Source organism: Madurella fahalii, assembly GCF_045866475.1.
Source record: "Madurella fahalii IFM 68171 DNA, scaffold_3, whole genome shotgun sequence".
In the NCBI taxonomy this organism is placed as follows: Eukaryota; Fungi; Ascomycota; class Sordariomycetes; order Sordariales; genus Madurella; species Madurella fahalii.
The window spans coordinates 3,399,316-3,411,488 of NW_027263973.1; the positions used below are offsets into that span (position 1 = coordinate 3,399,316).

Here is a 12,173-nt window from a genome sequence, read left to right on the forward strand (position 1 = left end):
GATGGGGAAGCGGGTAGCCGTTAGGTAATAGTGGGCCCGATTGTGTATGTTCCCGTCCTGATCGCCCGGAACTCGGTGTCTTGAGGCGGCGGCCGCGATTTCGATGCGCCAGTCCCGGCTGCTTATTCTTTTTTTCTCTTTTCTTTCTCTTTTCTTATTGCTGCTCTGCCGTGCCTTGACTTCCGCCGCCAATTGCGTTGTCCCTCGACAGTTGGCTCCTTATCGCCGCTAAGCAAAACTCGTCGTCGACACACAAGTGGAAACAGCACCACGAAGCCAAGACAATTGCTCGGGTTTGCTCGACGTACGGCCCGAGACTAAGATGCCGGATCCCTGGTTGAGCGGGCAGTCCTTGGTCCACAGGAAGAAGCCAGAAACTTCGAACTGGCAATGCGCAGATATCAGGCGTCCTGGTAGAGGCTCCGTCGTTGTCAGCTTTCCGCAATTAAAACTTTACGGAGCGGAAGCTGGGTGCTCTGGTCCTGAGAAAGGGGTTTCAACATCCAACACGTCCGAATTTGCAACCAAATTTCCTTTCCATGCTGCTCTTGCTGGGGTTGCTACCGCACCCCTGCAGAAAAGGTCACGTCATTTCGTGGCCCGTGCTGCAAATGCGAGCTCTGACATTGCTTGTGGCGTGGCATGGCGTGGCGTGGCGTGGTGTGGCGCCAGCTTGCAAGGTACTTCCGGTACAATCAAGTTAATCAACCCCCTCCTAGTCTACTACGTAAGTCATCTTTTACCTGATAGCTTGGGACACTGCCCTTGTGCCCTGAAGGTGATGGGATTGACGAACACAAAAAAGCGGGGCATACGGGCGCAAATAGCTTGAGGTTTTGGAACCTGAAGTAGACGTACTTGAATTGTTATGCACTAGCTGTTATTCAGGTAGTATAGAGCAAATCCGGGAGCATGGCAAGTCACAGCCTTTATCAACTGAGGGTGCGCGTGGTGAACCAGTAATGAGTACTGTTCGCAACGCCATACCCTGCGTTTGACGTAACATTTGTGATGACCAGTCTTTCTGAGTCGGGTTACTGAGATGTGCTGACTTCGTCAAAAAAAAAAAAAATAATATAAAATAAAATTTTGTATACATTACTTCTGCCACTGCATTATTTAGATCAATACTGAAACTCATGGCCAGGTCATCACGCCTACTGACCAAATATTCCCGACTCAACATGGCGAAATCATGGCTTTGAAGACCCCGAGCAGCCGCTCCATTTTCAAATCACAAAAGAAAGGTAGAACCCTGCAAAAGGCTAGCGCTGGGACACAGAAACGTCCAGTTGCGTTCACCATCGAGACGCTAACTCATTGCAACACAACCTTGCTCTTCCGCACATAATGCCTTCCGCACCGCCGCGTGTCGCCCGGCCTGCTCATGTAGCAGTACGACTTTGCCCCTTCCGGCGCCACAGGCCCAAACTTCTGCTTGACCGAGCAGTATTCGAGGCCCTCACCCATCCAGTCCTGGATGTGTTTGTGTAACTGGCATCGCGTCACCCCGCACTTCCGGCAGTATGCTTGGCCCCGGATGCGTAGCTTCGACAACACGTTCTTCTCCTGCTTCCCAAGCCCCTTAAGGGGGGCGATGGCTTCTTTGCCGTCGGCAGCCGATGGGTTTGTTCGGATAATGTTGCCTGCCAAATGCCACGCCCACTCGAGCTCGTTCGGACCATCTCGGCGAGCCGAGAGGGGTACAGTGCCGTGCATGCGGCGGTGGATGGCGTAGAAGTGCCGGTTTGTTAACCCGAGGCAGGTGCTGTCGATGGGGTCGAGGAAGTCGAAGATGGCATAGTGTAGCTCGGCAGGCAGATCCGTTAACGCTAGCCGCGTTGACGGCCTGTGGTGATAGGGAAGCGGCTCCTGGTCCGTCACTGAATAAGACCTCCGGGGTGGGCCGAGCGGTGGCCGGCGTACCGGAGCCCGCGATCTCCCCGCCGCTTGTTCACCTGCTTCATCAGAGGAAGTCTTTTGTTTCTTTGTGCTGTCCTCGGCGGTTTCTGGTTGTTGGCGGATCATGTGGATAGTGAAAGCTGGTGGCTGAGGGAGCTGGTACTCAAACTGCGTCTGTGATCGACGCGGCGCACGCTTGTTCCCCCGCAGGAGGCTGAGCTCCTTCATTCTGTGGTCCTCCCTGCTGAACACCGACCTCGACACCTCCAGCGAGGTGGGGCCGCTGTAGAGAACCTCGATCATGGTGAGGTTGCGTTGACGGTATTGAAGGTTGATGGCTGCTCAGCACACTCTCCAAGGCTGTTGAGACTATAGACGATACTTCGACTAGCAGTTGAAGCACCTGTCTTGGTGTCTATCTTGGGGGGAGTGGGATAATGAGGTTGCGATGTGCTGTTGGAATAGAGATGAGATGAAGCCCGGTTAGCGCGTAGTATATCGGGCTCTTACACAGAGCAGCGTCAGGTACCGGTGCAGATGTTTGCACGGAGCGGATGCGGGAAGCCCCTCACTAGCAAGCTCATGGGTAGACGGGAGGTGGGTTAATATTTGCTATCCAAAGAGAGGGGAGGAGAGGCGAGGTGTGGTCTTTGTGGCCAGCCGGTTAGGGGTGTGTGGCTCAAGAACGGGCCAGACTCCGGGGGACGGGAGGCGCGGTACGTCCACGTCGATGTCAGGAAGTGGGCGCAGTGCCAAGACCGCGGAGAAAAGTGTGGAAGGCAATGGGGTGGTCTGGCCGTGTAAAACGTCACGAAAAAATCCAGGCCTTGTCCGGCGAGTAGGGCAAATAAGAGGAAGGATGGGGGAGGGTGATCGACGCTCGATTAGCCGTCTGGGTGGAGGTCTAGGCAAAATGGGTGGGTGCTGAGAGGTCGGGGGGATGCGTTTCCCTCTGCGAAGAGATGCCGACGTTTGCGTGCCGCAGCGACTTGTGCGAATCAGATATGATCAAGGCATCTGCGTGACCGAACCGCAGGCTGGCCCAGCCAATGGCTGCTCCTACCGCCATTCCCCATTGTTACTGCGATCGCTGCAACCAGAAGCAGCCACCACAGGGCAGCCGGTCGAACGCTCTTGGAGTGGCAGGGGTGGCAGAAGATGTTGCAAGGATGGACTCGCCTAGATCTTTCGATCCAGAGCTGTCATGCATCGCCCTGCGTGTCAAGGTCGCAGAACGGTTTGCTTGGCCCGGCCGATGCGAACCAGGCCCGACGTCACGCGGCTAGCGTGAGGTATTTGCCACTGTTCGTATCGGCAACGCAATGCTCCTGTTTAGTTTTGTGGCAGCGGAGGCATCCAATTCTTCTATTTTATCAAGGTTGAACCTGCGATCCCGAGGTCCGGGAGGAAAGAGTCTTGGCGTCGCCGTAGCTTGGATGGCCTGGTCGCCGCATCAATGGCTTTCAGATAAGAGTGGAATCGCATGAAAGTTCTGAAAATGTCGCATAGTCAGGCGTTCCAGGGCAAGTCACAGGTCCCCCACTCTACATGGGATACCCCGCCGTTCCCGAGGGGTTCCCGAGGGTTTCCCGGTTTGTCGGAAACCCGAATTCCCCGTCATGATCATGATCGGATTGATAACCCGACCAATGGCTAAGAACCGTACCTGATCCGGTTGATAGCTTCCTCCCTTGGGGATAGCCGAGCACGATGGAGTATCGGGGCGATATCTCCCGAGTGGCAAATTCGATTGTCGCAGGTGCTTGGGGAAACCTCTGACGGATAACGTTTCCTTGCTTGGGAACCTCGCCTCACTGGTCTACGGCGCCACAGAACAAGTGGCGAACTCGGCCACCGAACCGACCGGCCGGCTTCCCCAGGAATCGCTTGCAGAATTACGGGCTGATGGTGAGAACCGTGAGCTTTGGTGATATGGTGTGCGGCTCAACGGCTCTGAAGAAAAACGCATCGCGGCCCAAAAGCTTCCCCGACAGGAGAGAGGGCCGTGTCAGCTGCCACGGACTAAGCTTCAAACAAGCGGCATCGGTAGTCGCAGTGGGTTAGCTCGGGGCCCTTCTCTATGTTAAGGTTTCAGGTCGACGCGTACAAGCTCGAAATGGCTTGTCAAACGGCTACAAGTTTCCGCCGCTCGCCGGGCAGAATGTTGCGTCCCAATAACAATACCCATCATATTAAAAGGGCCGCCGTAATCGGATGCTATTGCTCGCTCGCGGAGGTCAAGGTTTGGATTGGATTGTGCTGATAACCAAGAGACTGCCGTGCGGGCTAGACCGAAGCTTTGTTTTCTTTATCGTGATCTATTTTGCCTTTTGAGGGCGTGTGATTTCCTGAAGCCACCCCCGCGCCACATGCGTCCTGTAGAACCAGCCGAGCAAGGTTGGACAACATGACGGCCGGCGTTAGATTTACCGACATGACGGTAGAGCAAACAAAAACACCGACCCTTAAACAGCGATCCAGATAAGCATGATGACGACGTCCAGGCCTTTTGCCTCGCCATCCCACTTGAAGCTCCACATACCATCCGTCTTCTCGTTCCAGTATCCGCCCGTCGCACTGTGCATGCCACGCCGGCCAGCCTGCCCCTTCTTAGACGCCCCCTCCGCATCTGTCGAGGTTGTTGTTGGCTTGTTCAGCTGCGAGGTGGGAACTACATGTTGGACGATGGTGCTGTTGATAGCGAACTTGTAGGTCGGGGCAGAGCTACCCTGAGGCGTGGCCTCGGACATTACTGCCTTGAGCATTTTGTTCTGTGAAAGGGTGTACCTGTTAACCCAATGTTGTAGAGAAAGCTGAGTATGGATCCCAACGTACGATGATGGTCTCATTCCACTGCGCAGTCTTAGGGTGCTCGTAGAATTCGACGTTTTCAAGAACGCTATTGCACACCTATCACGGATGTCAGCTGCGTCCTGTTGGATTGTTGTAGGCAGCGGCCCGGGGGTCATCTCGACGGGGTCGACGTACATCGTTGGCGATCTGCTCGAGGCGCTTGAGCGCAATGGGCTGTTCCGAGTCAGTCACAAATGCTCTCCGATTTCGATATTGTTATTGACCGCAGCCATACAGAATTTGTCTGGGAGGCCATTGTGTCTATTGGGTCCTGTCGTTGTATTGACGGGAGGATGTTGATTCTTTCCCCGGTGGTGTTTGCCGAATGTTTCGCAATAGCCGTAACAATCGAGAATATGATTTTGTCGCTGATACGGATTCGGTGGCGAAACCGTGTGCTAGATGGGAACTAAGAACACCCAAAGGTATTTGGTTTGGTATTGCAGTTGCTGATGGTTATCGCAACGGAGAGCAGTGGTTGTGGGGTTATGCCAAGGTATTGATCCGTATTGATACCCAATCTTTGTTTTCCACGGTTATCTCGACCAAACAAACCCCCTGGCAGAAATCCGCGGATTCACCAGCCTCATGGGCGCTTGGGCCTTGTACAGCTGCTGCGGGGCAACCGACACGCGACGCCTTCGCACGTGACTTTGTTACCTCTAACTTGCCCATGACACAGCCCTCTGCCAGTGTGAGCCCAGGACAGACCCACGTGCCTTCCTGTGCGGGGCCATCTAACGTGCGTTCTCATTGATCAATTGAGCTTCAACTCTTGCGCCACCGACTCGCAGCATCTCGAGCGCTTGCTGCAAGGCATAACCTCCCGAGCAACACCAAGAGCGGGAACGTCAGTTCTATTCAGCCCTAATAAACTCCATTCCTCCGGACTGAGCGACACTGCCGAACCTACCCCACGCAGCCCGACCACGCTGTCGTTACCTTGGCCAACACTACGTTATAGATAATCCTTTCCCGCAATGTCTAGCCAACCCCTTCTCCAAACCGCACCGGGTTCGTCCCCCCTCCCCCCCGCAAACTTAACCAATGTAGCGGCCTCCTCGCTAACCTGTGATGTCCGCCCACTAGGCAAGCGCATCGCCCTCCCCACGCGGGTCGAGCCCAAAGTCTTCTTCGCCAACGAACGTACCTTCCTCTCATGGCTCAACTTCACTGTGATCCTTGGCGCCCTCGCCATCGGGATGCTCAACTTTGGAGACCGTCCCGCCTTCATCTCGGCCTTCCTCTTCACGGGCGTCGCCATGGCGACCATGATTTACGCGCTCATAACGTACCACTGGCGGGCGAAGTCGATACGGGTGCGGGGCCAGGCCGGGTTCGACGACCGGTTCGGCCCGACGTTCCTGGCCATTATCCTGTTCCTGGCCGTGGTGGTCAACTTTGTGCTGAGGATCATGTACTCGTCTCAGGATCAGAAGCCTTGAACAGAGGGAGAAGAGTTAAGGAGTATTTTGTTATGATGGGCCATTCGGCTTAGCAGCTAAGACGGACCATGAAGGATTTGCAAGTCATGTTGGTATTATACTCCAGAGTGTACCATTTGGACGGGATATTGTGGACTGCATGGCGTTGCATTCGCACCGGCTACTTGGGTTTCGGCATGTGATGGTTAGATTGTACCGGAGGAAAAGAGGATGAACTGTATTTACGATTGGATCCATGCTCTTGGCGTTGTTTTCATCGGTCTCAATTCTCAAAGCACCTAGATAAATGCCATAGCACTTGATATCACGTGTTTCGACACAGCTGGGTGGTGTATTTCGCCGTTGGTTCGAATGTCTGGCGCCCGAAACTGGTTCCGAGTGGGAGGTCGGTACTGGCCTGGACGGTGGTACATTAAAGGGTGCTCTGCTTCGTCAATATGCTGGGTATCATGTGCACAGTTCAGACTCGGCGCTCCGCCGGTGCGCTTCCCCCGGGTCTAGCTCACAAAACATGGCCGTTGTGCAAAACCATAGAAAACTTCCGGCCAACCGCTTCAGCCAACTAATCCCATGCTCTTCTTCCGCTGGTACTCGATGTGTTGCTCGTTCGTTTGCAGGGAAATGTTCTTTCCGCCTCTCAGCTCGTCCAGCCGTACCCGGGAGAGTAGGACGACCATGTGTGCTTTGTATCTGACTTTTGGCGATCTGACCGCTTGTTCGTGAATGGTCGGTCGTATCGGCTCAAAGTACTCATCATCAGCGTCCTCTTCGTCATCGCGGTCGACTGCCATAAATGTGTCCTCTACCACTGACGGATCCTCGGTCGGCTGGGACGCCTCCTCCCACATCGTCTCGCTGAGTATGTTATACTGGAACCATTTCTGATCCGCCTCGGCGATACGACGCCTGACCAATTCGGAGATGGTAATTAGCTTGCTGGAGGCAGCAGACTTGGCGCATAAGAGTACCACGCCCGGAAAGACTGTTTGATCCCATGCGCTGAAGCGGCCAAGATGCTCTAGGGCCCGGTCGACATGCTTGCTAATGCTGGTTGAAGGCATAACCGACATCGTCTTGACCTGGAATCTGGAGTCGAGTTTGGCGAGGAGGGGTTTGTATACCTCGTGGTAAGGACTGGTAGTTGACGACTGGGGTTGTGGTTGGGGGTCTGCGGACCGCCGCTTCTTGCGGTTCGGTGCATTGCTGTCGCTGAGGAATTTCCGTTTGCCAACGGATGGGTCTGCTGCCGACGGCCGCATCGTGTCTTGGGGGGCCATGATGACCTGAGGGATCCCCATGGGGAGTTCGGGTGTTCAGATGAGCTTGCTGAAATCCGAGTACTGTCCCAGAAACTCACTTTGCGCGATTCGACACTGTGGGGTTTTATGGAGATCGCGGTTATCGATAAGAGAATAGGGAGTCGGGAACATCCGCGAAATCGATACTTGCGTACCTTACCTCTGTAAGGAATGTCGTCCTGTGAAGGTACCTTCTTTCCGTCTACAGCAAATTGGAATATAAGAAAATTTCCCGTTACTTTAGGATATTCAGTTCCCTTGAAGTGCTGCTGCTCGAAAACACTGAGTTTTACCTGAATGCGGAGCGGTCGATGCACGTACGTAACCTATAAATATGTACATCGTAAGACGGACGAAGTGAACCGCCTGATAATTTAACCGTGTCTAAACTGTATTTGACCAATCTTAGCTTTTTATAAAGACGCGATTATCGCCATTTCCTCCTGCTCTTCCCTTCTTTTTCTTGTTTATTTGTTTTCTCTTCTTTACCTTTTTCTCTCTTTCCTTTTAAATATATATATATATATATATGTGTGTGTATGTATATTTTTTTTCTCCATCCTATTCTCGCAGTCTCACCGACCACAAGTATCGCGCTGGATTCGCAAAGTGCAATACTGAAGTTAATGGATGAAGTAATGGATGCATCCATTTGTCCATTGTTTGCTTGCCAAGAGCTGCATGCATGGTGGGCCGATTCGATGCAGCTTACTCTTATCGCGGCAGGTGCCGAGGAATTCGTATCGTTGTCCAAAACTGCCCAGAGCCCTGACTACTCGTTACTGTTGTGCGAGCAATGCAAAGATGAATTAAATACTCAGAACTGGATGTTGAGATGAAATTAAAAACACGCTTAACTGAGTATTTCCAAACATGGTGTCTGGAAGCACTTTCTCAGAATATGGTACCTAAAAGATTTGCGATACCGTATTGGCGTAATGTGGGGGCTGACCTGTGTATGAATTAATGTAACTATATGCGTTTAGGAACGCGCTCCTATTCTTGGTTGTGGTAAGTTAAGCCAGGATCCTTGCCCGAAACACCTGGCGGGCTGCAGGCGGTCCTGGCTTCTGCCTCCGGAGGTGCATCAAACTGTCCACTAACAGAGGCAGTGATGCGCACCGCCCACACACACGGTGTCCACCATCCATCAACGCGACACACCCCATCTTGAAGCTTCTGACACCAGAACACATGGTGTGAGGCCTTCCACAACGCATTAGATCCGCAGAGGCAGGTTCGAGTATCAACGCACATTGTTGTTCCACCTCCAACACTACTACGTAGAGAGTTGCCAGTCTTGGCCTCCCTGGTTGTGGAAGAGTTTTGTGACCGGGCCGTCCGACTGCGTCTTCTTTGATCGAGGCTCTCGCATTCCTCTCTTTTCTGGCCGCGAACCGGGTCGCAGCTCAGGTGCTGTGCCAAATAGGCGCTCCACTTCTTCCCCATGCCTCCCTCATCCTCTGGCCAATCAGATCCGTGTCGGGGCCTTTCCAGATCGCTGCTTGGCCGTGGTCCGGGCGGCGCCCGTCACTTGGGCCCCTGCCCCCTTCCCCCCTGCCCCCCTTGCATTCATTTTGCCCCCAAACAATTTCTCCCGTCGGTCGGCGGGCGCAGCGTCTCCCCTTACAACCCGCGTGACAGCGCCCATCACCCCCAAACTCTCAATCAACTTGCAACCAACTCCCACCCAGTCTCACCAAAACCACGCAGAGCGCAGCGCGATCGACCGGTTTTCTTCGCATTTCCCACTTCGCGCGCTCATTTCTTCGTTTTATTTCGCAAGCGCTCTTTTTAATATTTTGGGCGACGCCGTCGAGACTTTCACTAGCTCTCGCGCCTTCCTTTGCCGCTATTTCTTTGCTGGGCAGCCCGTCACAGCAGGGCGTCGCGACTGTTGCGCAGCACCGAGAGAGAGAGTAGTGGCACGGTTTGCTTCTCTGGCCTGGGGGACGGCCACATCAGCCAGCAGCACCGGCTCCACTTTGGCCTCGCACACCGCGCAATCCCGACTTGGCTGAGCTGCCTGGTTATCCGAGCGCCCGGACCACCTTTGACTCACGGGCCCACCTGACCGCAGCCCGGACTGTTACGTCAGCCTTGGCTGTCCGACCGTGCCGTTGTGCCATTTCTGGACCGCCCCCTTTTCCCGCGCCTTGGCCCCTCCCCCGGACGACGCTATTGCTGCCTTGCGACATCGTGACTGACGGAACGCCTTAAAGCTCCATAACCGCCGCTCACCTTCCCCCTCCCCCCTTGCCCGACGTTTGTCTATTCTGACATTCGCGGGCGTTGTTCTCTCGACGTACCTCGCAGGCCATGCCCGTGTTCCGCTTCTGGGGCTCGGACTCGAGGGGAAGCGACAAGACGGTAGAACAAAGTCACCGTCTACCGGACTGCGCCGAGCCCTTCACGCCACACGCTTCGGGTCTCCCGACGCCGATTTCTCCCAAGAAGCGGCGTCCAAGCTTTGTGGATACGGCTGCCTGCGTGGCTGCATACCCGCCTGCCAAGCGCTTCAAGGCCGAGCAGAATGGTGGCCTGCCGTCGCCGACATCTGCGTCGGCCGATGGCGAGGAGGCGAGCATGCTGCGCAGGCCTAGCAAGGCGCTTGACCTGGAGTCGGCAAGAGAGGTTATCCAATACCAGTTTGGCCTCGAGGTCCTCTTGAAGCATGACGAATTGCGCCTCATCAACCAGGAGTTGGCCAAGTGCCAGATCGCGCTTGAGCAACTCCGGCGATGCCATCTCATTCCCTATCCTGTCCAGTGTCCGACTCCCAGTCAGATGCTGGAGATTAGCAGCGGCAAGGGCCCCGCCCTGCAACCCCCGTCTGGCCGACCCGTGCCGAAATGGGCGCCGCCTTTCGGGGTTGTTGAGGGCCCTTACGCACGTCATTATGCTAAGTGGCTGATACCTGACCCCATGTTTGATGGCATCCAACCTGAAGCCCAAGGCGTTCCCGAGACGGGCCGGGCAAAGGGCGTCGTCGCTGAAGGTAGGACGACGAGGAACAGCATGCCTGATGCGGGAGGCTCTCTGAAGCAGCGCTCTGTCCGCGGCCAAGCGGGACAGCGGTTGCAGTCCCTATCCAGTGGATACGCACAGCCGAAGGACAAGCAAGCTCCTTGCATTCTGAAGCGATCCGATGGTCTCACGGTCAAGCTTGTATGCATCGATTGCCAAAGATGGGATTTCTCGAGCACGCAGGGTTTTATCAACCATTGCCGTATAGCGCATAGACGGGATTTCAAGAGCCACGAGGAAGCGGCCGTGCACTGTGGACATCCTATCGAGGTGGACGAGAGCGGGGCCATCGTTGGCGACAACAACAAGACGTCTCCTTCTGGTGGTGCTGCGTCCGGCTTGGTCCACGCTTTGTCGGTTTCTGACGGCCAGGCATACAAGGCTCTCTTATCCCGTATCAACGCTTCGCTTGCGCTTTACAAGGCGAATAAGCTGCCGAATGCGAGCTGCAAGCCTGGTACTACAGCTTCAGCGCCGACCAAAACCGGTGCTTCGCGGTCCAATTTTGTCGGTTCTTCAGACGCGCCTTACCTCTCACAGCTGATGCAGAAGAAGAAGCTGGGCGGGAATCTGAGAGATCAAGTGACCGAAGCCAAGACCAAGGTCGACTTGGACTGGCTCTCTCCCGGCGAGGAGTCGGATTTGGAGCAGCCGAGTACAACGGACGGTTCTGCGACCCCGGATAAACCATCGGCCCCTATGGCGCGCACACCAGCCGTTATGCGGATGCCCGCACGATGTGCTGTCTCGCCTTCTCAGCCGTCGGCCATCCCCCGGCCGGCCAGTAGCAAGAGCCACGTCGCAGCACCCACCGACGCTGGGTCGCCGCCTGAGATTCCCGAAACACCCATGTATGATGACGACATTGACGTGGATTTGAGTCCCAACACCATGACCAGCAACAACGCGCCGTCTCTGGTTAGTGACGACGGCGAATACGATGACGACTCGTCGGATGACGGGTCGGCGTCGGATAGCAACTGCGAGGATAACCTGATGGAAACCGAGTCCGTGTCGGACGTTGCCGAGATCAATATCGACGACGACGACGAAGGGGGACGACGAGGGGAAGATGGCACGCCACGGCCGATTCCACGCGGCGGCCATCATCGCCGGAGAGGTTCTGCCACCAGCAGCGCGGTCAAGCTAAAAAAGGATGGGGAGAGACATGTCACGTTTGTTACGCCTACGCCTGCTGCTGTGGTCCCGAAGCCTGGGAATGGGAAGGGCAGGAGGAAGACTGAGAGGAGAGTTTGAGCACGGAGAGACAAAAAAGAGACAGAAGGGTTCTTGCCGCGCCGGATGCTGCTGGGTCCCACTTTTGAACTGATGGAAGAGAGATGAATACCCCTTTTCTGTTTTACGTATGGAACCATTGCACATATAACAATTTAATGCTATGCGGAGCTTTTTTTTTCCCCTTCTCCCACTTGGGAGGGGGACTGTTACACAGATGGGCAACGAAAGGTGTGTTTTGACGTTTTCGGGGCGCGGCATTGGGGCAAAGGAGGCGAGGCAAAGAATTCCAAGATACCTGTGTTATCCTCAGTTGGTTTTTGTTTTACACTTTGACGGAGGAATGCGTTATGGTTCTTACGGTTTGGCAGCTTCTTTTTCCAGCCGGAGAAATGTTACCCTTGGAGAAAAG

General features: G+C 54.9%; 5 protein-coding genes across 5 annotated transcripts; 2 read left to right on the forward strand and 3 right to left on the reverse strand.

Annotated features, from left to right (window-relative positions):
* Nucleotides 1-1,317: 1,317 nt before the first annotated feature.
* Nucleotides 1,318-2,205, reverse strand: MFIFM68171_06453 (F-box domain containing protein; the record flags this gene model as incomplete). Its single annotated transcript, XM_071061873.1, has 1 exon — nt 1,318-2,205. The coding sequence occupies one exon, from the start codon at nt 2,203-2,205 to the stop codon at nt 1,318-1,320; it is 888 nt and encodes a 295-aa protein (XP_070917974.1).
* Nucleotides 2,206-4,367: 2,162 nt separating this feature from the next.
* Nucleotides 4,368-5,011, reverse strand: MFIFM68171_06454 (Dynein light chain; the record flags this gene model as incomplete). The annotated part of the gene is made up of 4 exons (XM_071061874.1): nt 4,368-4,673; nt 4,738-4,812; nt 4,891-4,929; nt 4,991-5,011. 4 exons carry the CDS (start codon nt 5,009-5,011, stop codon nt 4,368-4,370), a joined length of 441 nt encoding a protein of 146 aa, XP_070917975.1.
* A 724-nt stretch (nt 5,012-5,735) lies between these two features.
* Nucleotides 5,736-6,200, forward strand: nrf1 (GTPase regulator Nrf1; the record flags this gene model as incomplete). Its single annotated transcript, XM_071061875.1, has 2 exons — nt 5,736-5,769; nt 5,845-6,200. The coding sequence occupies 2 exons, from the start codon at nt 5,736-5,738 to the stop codon at nt 6,198-6,200; spliced, it is 390 nt and encodes a 129-aa protein (XP_070917976.1).
* A 554-nt stretch (nt 6,201-6,754) lies between these two features.
* On the reverse strand, nt 6,755-7,459 carry MFIFM68171_06456 (DNA/RNA-binding protein Alba-like domain-containing protein; the record flags this gene model as incomplete). The annotated part of the gene is made up of 1 exon (XM_071061876.1): nt 6,755-7,459. The coding sequence occupies one exon, from the start codon at nt 7,457-7,459 to the stop codon at nt 6,755-6,757; it is 705 nt and encodes a 234-aa protein (XP_070917977.1).
* Nucleotides 7,460-9,817: 2,358 nt separating this feature from the next.
* MFIFM68171_06457 (ADA HAT complex component 1) lies at nt 9,818-11,782 on the forward strand (the record flags this gene model as incomplete). Its single annotated transcript, XM_071061877.1, has 1 exon — nt 9,818-11,782. The coding sequence occupies one exon, from the start codon at nt 9,818-9,820 to the stop codon at nt 11,780-11,782; it is 1,965 nt and encodes a 654-aa protein (XP_070917978.1).
* Nucleotides 11,783-12,173: the final 391 nt, after the last annotated feature.